The 17,685-nt window shown below is 44.0% G+C and overlaps 1 protein-coding gene across 1 annotated transcript in view; it reads right to left on the reverse strand.

Moving 5' to 3' along the window:
- The window catches only part of LOC124594457 (fibrillin-1-like), a 200,812-nt gene that overhangs the window by 61,988 nt on the left and 121,139 nt on the right, over positions 1-17,685 (reverse strand). Inside the window, exons 11-12 of the mRNA XM_047132836.1 lie at positions 5,738-5,877; positions 5,473-5,578 (exon numbers count right to left, since the gene is read on the reverse strand). Coding sequence (XP_046988792.1) covers positions 5,473-5,578; positions 5,738-5,877 — 246 coding nt within the window. The remainder of the gene's footprint in view (positions 1-5,472; positions 5,579-5,737; positions 5,878-17,685) is intronic.

Genomic DNA, 17,685 nt, shown 5'->3' on the forward strand with positions numbered 1-17,685 from the left:
ACGTTATCGTTATGTTCTACGAGGGTTACCCAGAAAGTAATGCACCGCTTTTCTTTTCTTCAACAACTATTTGTTGAACATAATGAGAATTACACACACGAGAGAACACTTTTTTATCTACACACCTTATTTTTCCACGTAAGATTCATCCCGTTCTATGGTCTTCCTCCAGCGCGAAACAAGGGCGTGTATGCCCTGTCGGTACCAACCCTTGTCCCGGTGGCAGAGCCAGTGCTTCCCTGTGTGGATCACCTCCTCATCGTCCTCAAGATGTCTTCCACGAATGGCATCCTTTAATGACCCAAACAAGTGGAAGCTCGCTGCAACATGTCAGGTATGACAACCGTGGATGGTCTCCCCGGCCGGCCGGAGTGGCCCAGCGGTTCAAGGCGCTACAGTCTGGAGCCGCGCGACCGCTACGGTCGCAGGTTCGAATCCTGTCTCGGGCATGGATGTGTGTGAAGTCCTTAGGTTAGTTAGGTTTAAGTAGTTCTAAGTTCTAGGGGACTGATGGCCACAGAAGTTAAGTCTAATAGTGCTCAGAGCCATTTGAACAATTTAGTCTCCCCGACCCCTGCAAATAGTGGAGCTCCGCCGAACCGCCTACTGATGACCTCACCCTCCGTGCCCAGCGACTAACTGTACTCTTACATCTGTCGACAGCAGATGCTCCATAGACTTTGCACAAGCGTTTGTGAATATTCCCCACGTTTCTTCCTCCACAGTGAGAAATTCAGTGATGGCGTGTTGCTTGTAACGTATATCACCTACAGACGCCACTTTGAAACTGTCCTGCAGCTACGCTATCTGTCAAAAGTGACGGAAACTTGGCGCGCTCACTCAGTAGACTTCAAATAATATACGAGTAAAGTGTCGCATTCGTAGCATTGTTTTCAGCTGGGAAAAAAAATTCGGTGCATTACTTTGTGGGCAGCCCTCGTATGTCTGTCAAAACAAAACAGAAAATAATTTAGAGAGGAATCGCGGACTCTATGACGACGATCCGTTAGCGATGAAACAAGGCACTGCTCGCAAATATATGGAATACGTGTCAAATAAAATAGCCTCACGTTGACTACTGCACTTCCTCCCCCCTTTTTTCCCATCTCATCTGTCCAGGTCCCCCTCCCCCCCATCTGCCCATGGCTGTGGTGTGTCATCTTCGTGCCGACGTTTTAATACAGTGTTTCCGGTGACTGTTAAGTATTCTGCGTCTTTTACGAAGTGTTGCGGACGGACATCATACTGTCGCTGGGTGTAATTTTTATATCTGTTGCGAACGCAAATCAGACTGTTGCAATGTTTTTTAATTATGTTTTAACTTCCCACAATTTTCCGCCGTTTTACAATTTACGTCACCGTTTTATCGCCTGCTTTTATTGTTTCTTATCTTTCAATTCCATTCGTTTTAGCAACGCTTCCTTATTGCCTTAGTTTTGTTTTCTGTATCAAGAATGTGACAGCTATTACTGTCGAGAAAGGCTGAAGAGCCTGCTGCCAGCCCGCCCACTTGGGGGAGAATCGAAATTCAATACAGGAAAAAAAAACTACTGCAGTGCGCACTTTTGAAACTAAATTACAGATGCAACCTGTATAAAAACAACGTCAGTGATGTCCGATCAGATCATTCACTTAACGCAAAGACATGGCAGACCCGCATGAAAAAATCAAGGAAGAAGGGCAGAATAATATTTACTTGCCAAACCATCTGAGTGACCACTGCAGTTCGAGGCTGACCATCACATGTTACTGTATAATATAGCGACAGAACAAGACAGCAAACGGACTGTGAGAATGCAAATACGATATACAGGATGACTCAAAAGTACGTTGACATTTGCAAATGCATTAATTCACGGAACAACGCAGGTAGAGAGGTAAAAATTGATTACATTCCTGAAATAACATGGGGCTTCAATGAAACCTAAAACTAGTGCAAAACAGGGTGCCAGAAGATGGCTCTGAACAGTAACACGCCAGTGACGTTGCGTGAGAGTCGTGTGTAAAAGGAACTGTAGTGAGATAGGGAGTCACGTCATCCCTAACCCGGCAGGATCTAAAGCGTACATCGTTTGGTGAGGATTGCGTGCTGAGCCGCCACGTTCCTCACGCTTGGCCTTCCTAGCCCCTCACCTCAATCCGTGTTGTTAGTGTTATTTTTGGTTGTGAGGTTACCTGAAGTTGCAAGTCTACTGCGATCGTCAGACCACATTAGGGATTCTAAAAGACAGCATCCCATGACAGTTTCTCGCCATACCTCGTCATCTGCTGTGCAGTGCTGTTCACAACCTTGTCCCTCAACTACAGCTAGTGTTGATCATTCACTATATAGATCACTGTCTTCGCTAAAAATCAATTGCTATGCTAATTATTGCTTTTGTATCATATCAAATGCATCTGTTGGTCACTTCCTGCACTATTTTTTAGTTTCAATAAAACTCCATGTCCTTTCTAGCATGTGTCAAATTTTACCTCTCTACCTACAGTATTACGTCGAAGTACTGAATTTTCAAATGTTAACGGACCTTTGGAACACCCTGTGTAAAAAAAGGTTGCAGTGCTGTACTATAAAAATGCAGTGATGGGGATCCGTGAGGTTGAAGCCTCCCAAACGGCTTCGTTTGTGAAATATTTGAAAGTTGTACTAGTTAAGGTACTGAGTTGCAGATAGAAATAGTTAGCGTCGTAGCAAACGTAAAACGTTCAACTAGTTCAGTCGCTCAGTGAGGCAGCGCAAAGCAGTGGCGGTCGTGGGTAATCATTATAACAGTAAATTTGGCAACATATCATTATTAACTATGGGCTGCTTAATATGGAAAATGTGCTCCTGCAGGACACGTCCACTGTTTCACCCACAGTACATGCGGATACATCTGTCATCTGTCAAGTGTAACGACCCCATCAACTGCATCACTGACGGTTAGGAAAAAAAATTGTGGTCTGACAAATCATTTAAGTATGTGAACGAGGGTGCTTGTGTTTGGAGATATTCACTGCAATACTGTGGATCAATTGCGGCCGGTAGTACAGTTCGGAAAGCCCGTTTGAGTGTATTTTTATAAGAAATTTAGCCCCGCCATATTCCCTTAAACACAAAAATGGTTCAAATGGCTCTGAGTACTATGGGACTTAACTGCTAAGGTCATCAGTCCCTAGAACTTAGACTTCTTAAATCTAACTAACCTAAGGACATCACACACATCCATGCCCGAGGCAGGATTCGAACCTACGACCGTAGCGGTCACGCCGTTCCAGACTCTAGCGCCTAGAACCGCTCGGCCACTCCGCCCGGCCCTTAAACACATTTTGTACTCAGAACCACAACGTTCTTTTTTTTCCATTTCGGTGCACTTAACCAGTTATCTGCTTTTTGCGAAATAGTGACGACATCTCTCAGGGTGTTCAAACAACTTGGCATTGCGTAACCATACAACTCAACGATACTTAGAAGGACAAAGTGGATTTTCAGGGTGTTTTACCCTTCAGAGTCAGCGAGTATATAACTGATCACTCGATTTATTTCCCACATGTCCATCGATAATGAAGGCTGCGATGTAGAGGATGAATGCTGTACCATAGGTTCACTGTCGCTACACATAATGCCACCACAACATTGAAGTGCCGCGACATAAAGCAGGTGGACAGGTGACAATAATTTCGTTTACCAAACCCAGTATGAATCTACTGATTAAAATCTGTCGAGTAATGGCAACTTATCTGACAACAGACGAGAATCTAAAATACAAAAGCATTTGATACGAGGGGCCTTCAATAAATATTGCAAAGTATTTTTTTTTTCTCGCCCAGTTTCGGTCGCAGGTTCGAACCCTGCCTCGGGCATAGATGTGTGTAATATCCATAGGTTAGCTAAGTTTAAGTAGTTCTAAGTTCTAGGGGACTGATGGCCTCATATGTTAAGTCCCATAGAGCTCAGAGCCGTTTCAACCATCTTTTTTAATGACTCGTTTAGGTGTTCGTACGTGCGTATAGTTGTTTATCCCTTATATTATCCATTTATTGAGAATCGCATGCCCTCGTTTTCACACATATTCTTTTGATCCTTGCAGTTTACACCAGATGATACAACTTATTTTATCATAAACTGGTCTTGTCAGCAATAAAAATATAGTTGATTCAGCAACTGTTGTGTTGTTCCTACAGTTAACAATTGTACAATAAGAACTCTTTGTTACATTAAATTAATTACGAGACTACCTTCGTCGTTACACATTCAATGGTTACATCAAACAAATCAGATAACTGTGATTTGTCATCTGAAAGGATCAGAATGATTACAACATTTATTTTAGCATGGAATTTAAAATTGAGTGAATGAAAATAAATTGACTGCTACGCTACAAGTTGTTATCTGTAAGCCATACACGTTATGAAGAGCACAGACCAGAACGAAAAGTAATTGTTAGCGCGAGTGGAAACTGTCTAACATGTTACGTGTCGCCAGTCGTACCAGGAGAAAAAGAAGACTTCATACTCTGTTACTTTAATAAGTACTCTGAGGACAAGTGTTTTAGTTTCAATTTTTGGTGACTTTCTCAGTGTTTACTATTTTGTTCAACGATTTTAGAAACTCCAATTCACAAAGAGCATTGAAATTCGTTCTTGGAAACAGGCCAATCTGTAACGCTTACACCATACGCCAAGACCAGAGGCATCACAGAAATGGGTCCGTATGCATGAAATGATTTATCAGTTCGTTCTTAATCTCTCTGCTGCCTGGGGGTCATTTCGAATGGATCACTATTGTCCAGTGCACCCGTACCCTGGTGCTTTATGCTGTTGCACTGCATGTTACTGATTCGTGATATGATCTATCCTGATGGGTGGGATAAAGTAATATTTATTTTTCAATTTGGTTCATGATATTCACAAAATTTGACCAACATTTTCACATTTGTAAAACCATGATTATTCACCTATTTGATAATCATTTATCGTGTTAGGTAGATTTCCACTACAAACATTATCTACGAGTCGAGCACGGTCCACATAGTAGCTTACATTTTTCATAGGTATACTGATTCATTTAGAGCTACTTATAAGTTCTCGTTTGAGTACTAAACATCAGGGACTGTCACAAAATCTTAACTTTTGAAATGTTGCCCTAGATATTTCATTGGAATCACTGGCTTCTCTATGTGGTATAGTATTACGTGTGGTTGTTCGTCTTTTTTTTTTATAGGCCAGTACAAATTTTTGTTTAGCTAAAGGCACGTCAACTTTTGGAATGACACTATGTAGTGGCAGTGACCCACTGTTTTAAACGAAAAAAGTATTATCCACATTTAAGTCGATGTTATGGAATCAGAGAGCTGCATTTCAACACCACAACATTTCTGGCATGGAAAAATACTTTTCTCAGTGAATGAAAGCCAAAAAATGTAATAGTGCAACACGAAATATATGTCAGTAGCAAGAAAGATTTGCCAGAAATACAGATATTCGTTGACTCACCTAGCACTAGGTCTGAAGCCCTTGGGGCAGACGCAGTGGAAGGAACCCGGAGAATTCACACACAAGTAGCTGCACCCACCGTTGTTGATCTCGCACTCGTCCACGTCTGAAACAACAGTCACATACGGCATAACTTTTCTAATAGCGTATCGTCCAGTCCAGCAACAAAACAAATGTGTGTTACTTAGTCATATCGATTGAAAATGAACTTAGAAGATCAAAGAGAAAAGACGCATTGCAAGATGCCAAGGAGTGCGAGTCTGACCAACACAGGCGTCTCCACGTTGCCGGAAGCCGGTCTTGCAAGCACAGGTGAAGGACCCCAGAGTGTTGACGCACAGCTGCTGGCACCCGTGATTCGAGGACAGGCACTCATCCACATCTTCGCAAGTGCGACCGTCAGACCTGCGAGTGATAAAAAGAAGATTGTTTCAATCTCCCAACGTTGTCCTTTTTATTTTTCATGAAGCAACTTCACACAGAATTCTAAATTATGAAACATTTCAGACTTAAGGCATTGCTATACCTGATGGAGATCAAAACAAAAATGAGGAAACGAATCAAAAGTCGTGTAATGTGATACTAGGAAACACTGAAAATTAGTAGAATGTAATACAGTCAGTGTCTTCTTTCTTTAAAGGAGAAGCCCACACACGAATAGAATATTTTCCCTAAGTTTGCCACAACAGATGTGATGTGTTACAAACATTGGTGAGAAGTTCCCACCTAAATGAAAAGTCACAAGAACCTCATGCATTCTATTATATTGTATGTATTGTATGTTAACCGGGTACCTAGAAACGACGGAGAGGCTGCGTCCCCGCCGGAGCCGCAGTGGTCCACAACCCGACGACGACTACCACAGTCCACTTCAGACCTCCACCGCCCCACACCGAACCCAGGGTTATTGCGCGGTTCGGCCCCCGGTGGACCCCCCAGGGAACGTATCAAACCAGAGGAGTGTAACCCCTATGTTTGCGTGGTACAGTAATGGTGGTGTACGCGTACGTCGAGAACTTCGTTTGCGCAGCAATCGCCGACATAGTGTAGGTGAGGCGGAATAAGGGGAACCAGCCCGCATTCGCTGAGACAGATGGAAAACCCCCTAAAAACCATCCACAGACTGGCCGGCTCACCGGACCTCGACACAGGTCCGCCGGGCGGATTCGTGCCGGGGACCAGGCGCTCCTTCTCACTCCGGAAAGCCGTGCGTTAGAGCGCTCGGCTAACCGGGCGGGCACCTCCTGCATTACTAGCCAGCGAAAAACTACACTGCCGGGAAAGAAATTACTACGCCTGAAGAGACGACTCAATTTCGACCTGATGACGGCATACGCCACCTGGGGGATAGTACATTTACTGATAATGGTTTCAACGGCGTCCGCCAACAGGCAGCGTAGTGGTATAGCTACCAGAGCGCCATCGTTGTCTACCTTTTAACAGGGAATGTTCTCAGCCAGAAAGCTCAGTGTGGTGTAAACGTGAGCGGCAACCAGGAAACCACACCACGGAGAAGCACTCGTGCCTCCTACAGCCAAATGAGCCCGACTGAAATGGGTCATACTGTGGTCTTCCGAGTGGCGGAATGGTCCTTTGGAGGAATCGCTGCCCAAGTTGGACGTGCCGTGTCAGCTGTGCAATGATGCTGGTATCAGTGGTCACGTGAACATTCTCGCACCCGTTGATAATCTTCTGGACGTCCACGCAGCCTAAGTCGCCCGTCAGGATCATCGTATTACACTACTGGCCATTAAAATTGCTTCACCACGAAGATGAAGTGGTACAGACGTGAAACTAAACCGATTGGAAGAAGATGCTGTGATATGCAAATGATTAGCTTTTCAGAGCATTCACACACGGTTGCGCCGGTGGTGACACCTACAACGTGCTGACATCAGGAAAGTTTCCAACCGATTTCTCATACACAAACAGCAGTTGACCGGCATTGCCTGGTGAAACGTTGTTGTGATGCCTAGTGTAAGGAGGACAAATGCGTACCATCACGTTTCCGACTTTGATAAAGGTCAGATTATAGCCTATCGCGATTGCGGTGTATCGTATCGCGACACTGCTGCTCGCGTTGATCGAGATCCAATGACTGTTAACAAAATATGGAATCGGTGGGTTCAGGAGGATAATACGGAACGCCGTGCTGGATCCCAACGGCCTCGTATCACTAGCAGTCGACATGACAGGCATCTTATCCGCTTGGCTATAACGAATCGTGCAGCCACGTCTCGATCCCTGGGTCAACAGATGGGGACGTTTGCAAGACAACAACCATCTGCACGAACAGTTCGACGACGTTTGCAGCAGAATGGAATATCAGCTCGGAGACCATGGCTGCGGTTACCCTTGACGCTGCATCACAGACAGGAGCGCCTGCAATGGTATACTCAACGACGAACCTGGGTGCACGAATGGCAAAACGTCATTTTTTCGGATGAATCCAGGTTCTGTTTACAGCATCATGATGGTTGCATCCGTGTTTGGCGACATTGCGGTGAACGCACATTGGAAGCGTGTATTCGTCATCGCCATACTGGCGTATCACCGGGCGTGATGGTATGGGGTGCCATTGGTTACAAGTCTCGGTCACCTCTTGTTCGCACTGACGGCACTTTGAACGGTGGACGCTACATTTCAGATTTGTTACGGCGCATGGGTCTACCCTCCAATCGATCCCTGCGAAACCCTACATTTCAGCAGGATAATGCACGACCGCATGTTGCAGGTCCTGTACGGGCGTTTCTGGATACAGAATATGTTCGACTGCTGCCCTGGCCAGCACATTCTCCAGATCTCTCACCAATTGAAAACTTCTGGTCAATGGTGACCGAGCAGCTGGCTCGTCACAATACGCCAGTCACTACTCTTGATGAACTGTGGTATCGTGTTGAAGCTGCACACGTCATTCAAGCTCTGTTTGATTCAATGCCCAGGGGTATCAAGGCCGTTATTACGGCCAGATGTGGTTGTTCTGGGTACTGATTTCTTAGGATCTATGCAGCCAAATTGCGTGAAAATGTAATCACATCTCAGTTCTAGTATAATATATTTGTGCAATGAATACACGTTTATTATCCGTATTTCTTCTTGGTGTAGCAATTTTAATGGCCAGTAGTGTATTAAGGGCAGCAGTGGCAGACCGTACAGCTACCACAGCACAGGTAAGAGGACTTGTGAGCCCAGACGTGTTATTAGCAGGGGGACTAGAGGCACGCACATCTCTATCCCGTCTTCCACTCACGCCACACGCCTCGACTGGTGACGTAGGAGGATCGCTTGAAAGATTGAATGGGGCGCTGTGGTATTCAGCGATGAAAGCAGATCCCGCCTGCACGCAAGTGATGGGCATTTGTGCATACGACTTCGACCTGGTGAGCATTGTCTCGTAGAATGCACGGATCGAACACCCACTGGCCCCACTCCAGGGCCTTATGGTCTGGGGTGCGATAAACTACAACTCTCGTTCACGTTTGGTATTCCTGCAGGGAGCGCTATCCTGCACTCGGTACGTGCAGAATGTTGTTAGACGCATACTTTTGCACTTCTTTCCACAAGAAGCTGTTGTGCTGTTCCAAAAGTGTAATGCTCGCCCACACAATTCACGTGAAACTCAACGTGCTGTACAAGAGGTGCAAGCAACTTCCCTGGCCAGCACCATCTCCGGATTTGACTACAATTGAGGAGGTGTGGGATATGATGGGACGAGAAGTGACTCGTGCGACTCGTCAGCCAAGAATTTTTACAAAACTACGGGAACAGGGAGAATAGGCGTGGCTTAATATAACCCATGACTGTACTCGCCATCTGTAAAATTGTCTGGCTGCCAGATTCAGCGGCTACATAGCTCACCGTGGAGGCTTCTCCAAGCACTAACATTGATGTTTCAGCATGGGTCGATATCTGGAATTTCAGAGCTGTTTGTGCAACTGATGTGTAAATGTAATAATTTCAAGTCTTCCATATGCACTGTCACAACAATAAACCTTGAGCGAATCTTCTAATGGGGTATACTGTTTTCTTCCGGCAGTGTATATACCTATGTCGGAGCGTGGAATGTCAGAAGTTTGAACGTGGTAGGGAAGGAAGAAAATCTGAGAAGGGAAATCCAAAGGCTCAATCTAGATACAGTAGTTGTCAGTGAAGTGAAATGGAAAAAAGAAAAGGATTTTTTGTCAGACGAATATAGGGTAATATTAACAGCAGAAAAAAATTATATAACGGGAGTAGGATTCGTTATGAATAAGAAGACAGGGCACAGAGTGAGTTACTGTGAACAGTTAAGTGATAGGGTTGTTCTTAACAGAATCGACAGCAAACCAACACCGACAACGATAGATCAGGTATACATGCCAACGACGCAAGCTGGCGATGAAGAGATAGAGGAAGTATATGAGGATACTGAAAGGGTAATACCGTAAGTAAAGGGAGATGAAAATGTAATAGTCATGGAGGACTGGAATTCGATGGTAGGGAAGGAGTAGAAGAAGAAGTTAGAGAATAATATGGGCTTAGGACGAGGAATCAGGGAGACGAAGGACTGATTGAGTTCTGTAAAAAATTTCAGCTAGTAATAGTGAACACTCTGTTCAAGAATCACCAGAGGAGGAGGTACACTTCGAAAAGACTGGGAGATACTGGAAGATTTCAGTTAGATTTGGAAAACAGTTTCTGGATTGTAAGATGTACCCAGGAGCAGATATAGATTCGGATCACAATGTAGTAGTGATGAAAAGTGGGTTGAAGTTCGAGAGATTAGTCAGCAAGAATTAATGCACAAAGAAGAGGGATACGGAAATATTAAGGAATGATGAGATACGCCTGAAGTTCTCTAAGATTTTAGGTACAGCAATAAGGAATAGCTCAGTAGGCAGTACAGTTGAAGACGAATTGACATATCTAAAAAGGGCAGTCACTGAAGTTGGAAAAAGAAACATAAATACAAAGATGGCGACTGCGCAGACACCATGCATAACAGAAGAAATACATCAATTCATCTATGAAAGTACAAAAATGTTCAGGGAAATTCACGAATACAGAAATACATGTCGCTGGGGAATGAAATAAATAGGAAGTGCCAGAAAGCTAAGAAGAAATGATTGCATGAAAAATGTGAAGAAATCGGAAAAGAGATGATTGTCGGAAGGCCTGACTCAGTATATCGGACAGTTAGCTTAACAGCTCGTGGATCCAAGTTGCTGACAAGAATAATATACAGAAGAATGGAGGGAAATTGTGGATGTGTTGGAGGACGGTAAGTTTGGCTTAGGAAAGATAGAGGAACTAGAGAGGCAATTCTGACGTTGCCGTTGATAATGCAAGCAAGACTAAAGAAAAATCTAGACACGTTCATAGGATCTGTAGCCTGAAAAAAGCGTTCGACAATGTAGAATGGTGCAAGATGTTCGAAATTCTGAGAAAAATTATAGTAAGCATTAAGAAGACGGGGCATTAAGGAGACGGGTAATACACAATATGTAAATGAGCCAAGCGAGTGGACTACCAGGAACGAAGTGCTCGGATTAAAAAGGGTGTAAGACAGCCGATGAAGTCTTTCGCCCCTACTTTCCAATCTGAACATCGGAGAAGCAATAATGGAAATAAAAGAAAGGTTCAAAAGTGGAATCAAAATTCAAGGTGAAAGGGTATCGATGATACGATTCGCTGATGAGATGGTTATACTAACTGAAAGAGAAGACGATCTGCTGAATGGAATAAACACTCTAATGAATGCAGAATATGGATTGAGAGCAAGTGGAAGGAAGACAGAAGTAATGAGAACTAGCAGAAATGAGAACAGCGAGAAACTTAACATCAGGATTGATGGTCACAAAGGAGATGTAGTTAAGGAATTCTGCGACCTAGGCAGCAAAATAATTAATGACGGACGGAGCAAGTAGGACATAAAAAGCAGATTAGCACTGCCAAAAAGAGCATTTCTGACCAAGAGAAGTCTACTAGTATCAAACATAGGCCTTAATTTGAAGAAGAAATTCCTGATACAGTGCGTTTGGAGCACAGCGTTGTAAGTTAGTGAAACACGGACTGTGGGAAAACCGTATGACAAGAGAATCGAAGCATTTGAGATGTGCTGCTACAGATGAAAGTTGAAAATTAGGTGGACTGATACGGTCGGAATATATAGGAGTTTCTGCGCAGAATTGGAGAGGATAGAAATATGTGGAGAACACTGACAAGGAGAAGCTACAAGATGATAGGGCATCTATTAAGACATCAGGGAATGACTTCCATGGTGATAGAGGGAGCTGTAGAGGACAAAATCTGTAGCGAAATACAGAGATTGGAATATATCCAGCAAACAATTGAGGACGTAGGTTGCACGTGATACTCTGAGATGAAGAGATTTATACAGAAGAGGAATTCGTTGTGGGCCGCATCAAAACAGTCAGACGAATGATGACTGCGAGAGGAAGGATCGTCGAATACGATCTAATTCAGATACTAAGGTGGAAACATATTAGAAATGGCTAATTTTGTAAACTATTTGCCTGACGCCGTTGTTAAAGTACACTGAGCGTGGTAAACTAGCATTATTCAAAACTGGCGCCAAGGTAACTGTGGTGCTCCACGGGCCATCGATGAGAGGGGTCAGCGACGGCAGCGGAGATGTGTACAGGAGAATAGACGTGTAACTGTTGAGAAACTGGCCGCCCAGTTAAACCAAGGGGCTGTCAACAGTGTCCCCTCAATGACCGTTCAGAGAATGCCGCTGCGCATGGGTTCAAATGGTTCAAATGGCTCTAAGCACTATGGCACTTGACATCTGAGGTCATTAGTCCTCTAGAACTTAGAACTACGTAAACCTAACTAACCTTAGGACATCACACACATCCATGCCCGAGGCAGGATTCGAACCTGCGACCGTAGCAGCAGCGCGGTTCCGGACTGAAGCGCCGAGAACCACTCGGTCATAGCGGCCGCGCTGCGAATAGGCCTCCGCAGATGACACCTGTTTCATGCACCCTTACTGACTGTTGTTCATCGACGACGAAGGCTGGAATTTGGATGTCAGTACGGCAAGTGGGTGTCCAGTGAACGGCGATAGTCGGCCTTAACAGATTAATCACGTCTTATGCTCCATCGGACAGGTGCAAACACCATGCAACAATCGTCGGAAGCGTTCAGGCCGGAGGAGGAACAGTTACGTTCTAGAAAATGTTTTTGTGGATTTTCCTAGGTGATATCGTCATTCTATAAGGCACACTGGGTCAACACATGTATGCATCTTTCGTTGGAGCTCGCGTCCACCCCTACATGCAGTTTGTTTTTTCCTCAGCATGACACTGTCTACCATCGGAACAATGCAACTTGTCGCACAGCATGCAATGTATGTGAGTGGTACGAAGAACACCAGCATAAGTTTACTGCACTCACCCATCTGCCAAATTTCCAAAATTTACACCCAGTTGAGAATCTGAAGGACCACCTCTATCGAGCTGTTCGCGCCATGAATTCTCAACCGACAAATCTAGATTAGCTAGCCACGGCACTGGATTCAGCATGGCTCCATATCCCTGTTAGTATCTTGTAGAATCTCATTGACTCTTTTCCTGCATGTCTATGCCGCAAAAGGCACGTGGAGTCTATTGACTGGTGATCAAATTTATGTGACTGGACATTAATTTAACTGCAGAGAGTATCATTAGAGAAAATTGTTGTCCATCTGATGAAAGAGGTGAACAACAGAATAATGGTACACAAGTTTCAGATCTAAGAATAGAGTGAAAAAGTAGTAAACTGATGTTTTGAGTCTGATCTACATCCATCTCTACACGATTCCTCTGCAATCCACCACTATGTGCCTGCCAGAGGGTTCATCGAACCACCTTCAAGCAATTTCTCTAACATTCCACTCTCAAGTAGTGCACGGGACCTCCGTCAATCCTATCTGATGCAGATCCCACATCGTGCAGCAACACTCCAGAAGAGGACGGATAAGCGTAGTGTAGGTGGTCTCATTAGTAGTCCTGCTGCATTTTCTAAGGATTAGGCCAATAAATTGCAGTCTTTGTTTCGCTTTGCCTCAACATTAAGCATGTGACAGTTCCAATTTAATTGTAATTATGGAGAATATGATTGTGGAGAACAGGCACATTCAGATATGTATAAGGAAGACATCAAATGCTTTTGCGTTTATCAGAATTTTTTTATGCCAGACAAAATGATAATTATTCAAATCAAATGTGTGTGAAATCTTATGGGACTTAACTGCTAAGCTTATCAGTCCCTAAGCTTACACACTACTTAACCTAAATTATCCTAAGGACAAACACACACACATCCATGCCCGAGGGAGGACTCGAACCTCCGTCGGGATCAGTGATAATTATTGCTAAGTGTAACTCTGACGTCGTATGAATCTGAATATGGTGTGCCATTTTAAGAAAACTAAGAGATGAATTAAACAATTAGATATTTCGGAGGTATTTGGTGACATGTTAGTCATGGTTGTAAATGCCTGACTGCAAAACCCAAATGTCAGATGAATCTGCCTCTCAATGTGTGGGGTGGATGTATTCAAGTGGTGGAGGACAGTATGAAGCATTCATGTGTTCTGGCACAGTCTACATTTTTGCCAGAATGATTTATTACCTAGTCCTGCCTTCTCCCTCCACCTCTCTAGGCAAATTACGTTACACATAAATGACAGAAAATACAAAATGTGATATGGACTGTTGCCTTATTGGCAGTGGTAATGGATGCAGCCTGCATAGTTGCCAGATTTCACCAGAATACTGACCAGTACTAATTCACAATTAAGGATGGCGATTCAGATTGCATAGACATGAGATTACAAATCAAGATGCCAGAACTAACGCATATGTCCTCAAGGCCTAAGGGTTACGATGATAGCAGTCCAAAACACCTTATTGAAAACTTGAGCTTAGTAATTACACTAACTGGTTCCCAAAAGATCAAAATGGCACAATTCAGGATTGTGGAATTATGATGTCACAATCCAGGAAGTACGTCCTGTTACACGCCTGCACCTGGCACAATGAATTATTTTTAGTAGATGTCACAATAGCGGCAGGACGTGCAGAACACCTGTGGGATACTGAGGGTGATTCATTATTGCACAGTGGTAGATAGCAGGTCTAGTTCACTCTTATGTGTGAAAGACATTTTGAAACAAAGTACACTCTTGCTGTGTGCAAGATACATTGTGGGGGCGCTGAAGCTCATTTTTTAAAGAAAGTACTATCTTGCTACATAGAATTCCATTATTCAGAAATCTGTCTCCATCTCATACTATCACTGACTATGCAGTGCACTATTACAAGAAGAAAGTAAAAAAATAAAACTACGTACAAAGTTCACAGCCATGGGAGATTTGCTATCACGCTCCATAAACGAAACACATACATGCATGGCACGTAGGTTGGTTGCAAGAAAACTGCAAGTATGAGCTTTTTCCCATATTTCAGGGTTAACTCCGTATAAATATCTACTACAAATTTCAAAATTTCGCATGTTGATGCGCCCTGTGAGAAAGAAAAAAGGATACACCATGAAGGAAGCACCCGAATGGGACAAAAATCGGTGGTTGTGATGTACATGTACAGACAAGCAAAGATTACAATTTCAGAACAATTGGTTAATTTATTCAAGAGGAAGAGCTTCACAAATTGGGAAAATTAATAACACGTTAGTAACCCTCTGGCACTTACGAAAACAACTTTTGGTTTGTCAGTGACTGATAGATTGTGGGATATCAACCTGAGGGATACTGTGACAAATTATGTCCAATTGACGTGTTAGATCACAAAATCCCGACTGGGGGGAGTGCCCTGCCCGTTATGCTTCAAACGTTCTAAACTGGGGTAAGTTCCAGCGAACTTGCTGGCCAAGGTAGGATTGGAAAGCATGATGACAAGCAGTAGAAACACACTCTGTGTTTGGGCTCAAATGTAGGTCCAGGATGGCTTGCCGTGAAAAGCAACGAAACAAGGTGTAGATTTTCATCCATGTACCGCCGTGCTGCAAGGGTGCTGCGGATGAAACCAAGGGGTCCTGCTAAGAGATGAAATAGTATCCCAGACCATCACACCCGGCTGTCAAGCTGTATGGCGACTGTCAGGTTGGTATCCCCACGCCTTCGCTGGTCGTCTGGATTTATTTAGCAGTGGGACTCATCAAAGAAGATAGTTCTACTCCAGTCAATGAGATTCCCGGCCGAAGACATGTCTGTAGCAGCCCCAAAGTGTGGTGGAATACCAGACTAACTGCTGCCCGCCATACAGCTGGACAGACAGGAGTGATGGTCTGAGGTGCTTGTTCTTGTCATTGCTGGTCGACTTTGGTTGTCATCCGCGGCACCGATATAGCACAGCGGTACGTCGACTATATTTTAGGCCCGTTTTGCTGCCCTTCATGGATAGCCATGCTGGGCTTACACTACAGCAAGATAATGCCCGGCCACACAAGGCGAGCGTTTCTACACCCCATATTCGTGCTTGAAAAACCCTACCTTGCCCAACAAGACCACCGGACTCTCCCCAGTTGAGAACGTTCGGAGAGTACTGGACATAGATATCCATACCTACGACACTAGAGAGAAAAATGGCCTCTATTCCGCTCTATTAAAGCTGTCAATGGCTCAGAAAGAAGTTCAGTAGGCAGCAACACAATTTTTTTAATTAATTGCCGATAACATTAAACGTCCGACAGGTAGCGAACTACTCCTTCTATTCCATTGATGAATTTCTACTTAAAAGCTAGTAACCAGAAAAAAACACTGTAGCAGCATGAGTAGGACTAAACAATATATTCATTGATGTTAACACTAACCATGCGTACATATCCTGTAAACTGACTCGTTATGCATCACATCGATAAAAGAAATGTTGAAATGGTCTATGGAACATATAACTAACTCTGAACAGCCACTACCAAGGCGTTACGCCAGTATATCCGTCTTTGTCGGATATGTTGATTAAAATTTCATTCTTATGCGAGCTTATTTGCAGTACTCAGAAACGCCATTTCTGCAGATCAAGAAGGGTGTGACTGCATGACGGTTGCTAGGTGCGTCTAACGTTACTCGAATTTTTTAGGTGGGGACAGCAGCACAGCGTGCGTAGAGATCGTGCACGTGGCAGCTGCGCCGTCTTTCGGAGAAAGGTCGAAGCTTTGAGGGACATCATGCCAATGGATCTCATAGACAATTGGCTGTAATGTTATGACAGCAGGGAGAATAGCGACGATATGGACCCAGCATAACAGTGCGATAAGAGGAGTGGACACGGAAAGTTCCGAAGGCACTACATAGCGTGAAGTTCGCAGAGTCACTCGACTGGCCAAGACGAATAGACCCATCAAAACAGCTAAAATTCGGACCGTCGTGAAAATATCACCGGAAGCTAGGTTGAAATTCCGAGTTGCTAAGCATTGTTTACTGCTGACACCACGCCAAAAACAACAGAGACAATCGTGATGTAGACCCAGAGTTGATTTGGTCATCAAGTGGCAGCGCCGAGTCTCGCTTCTTTTTGTGGCGGTCAGATCGATGCCATCTTTTGCGTAGAATATCTGGTGAAAGGTCATAGGATGTATCGATTGTTGAGACCCTTAGCTTTCCAACAGGAATCATAGTGTGGCAAGTTGTTGAATATGACAACAGGAAATTTGAATATTGTTGAAAGGATGCTGAATGCTCGCCAGAACGTGGCAGGGATGGTAAACCCTATTGTAATTCCCAGGATGATAAGAGTATCAAATGACACCACAGACACTTTGAGGATTGTATGGATTCTTAACTGGCTTGGGCAGTCTCCTTGTTTGTCACAGGTAAAGAGTGTCGGGGATGCGATGGAAGGACATATATTTTCATACTGGCCGCCAGTCATCTATATTCATGAACTGACGCACCACATGTTTCAGGATTCCATATCCAAGCAGTTTACTGTGTCGATCTGGGGTCACAGTGAAACGATTGCGCTTCTAGTCTCGTTTCATTGACACATTAACGCGAAACTGCCATGTCATATCCCAAGAAAAACGCATTTTATATATGGATGTATCGATGCTGCACTGTCTTGCGTAGCCCTTTGGATCAACAGTCGACATGACCCACTAGAGGGTCTTTGGTTGCGGCGGCCAATCAGACAAGTTGCAACAAGTGTTCGCTTTTGCTGCAGTTTTGTGATTCTCATACTCTTGTTTTCGTCTTGGTTCTGACAGGAT

This window comes from Schistocerca americana, chromosome 1 (genome assembly GCF_021461395.2).
Source record: "Schistocerca americana isolate TAMUIC-IGC-003095 chromosome 1, iqSchAmer2.1, whole genome shotgun sequence".
Lineage (NCBI taxonomy): Eukaryota > Metazoa > Arthropoda > Insecta > Orthoptera > Acrididae > Schistocerca > Schistocerca americana.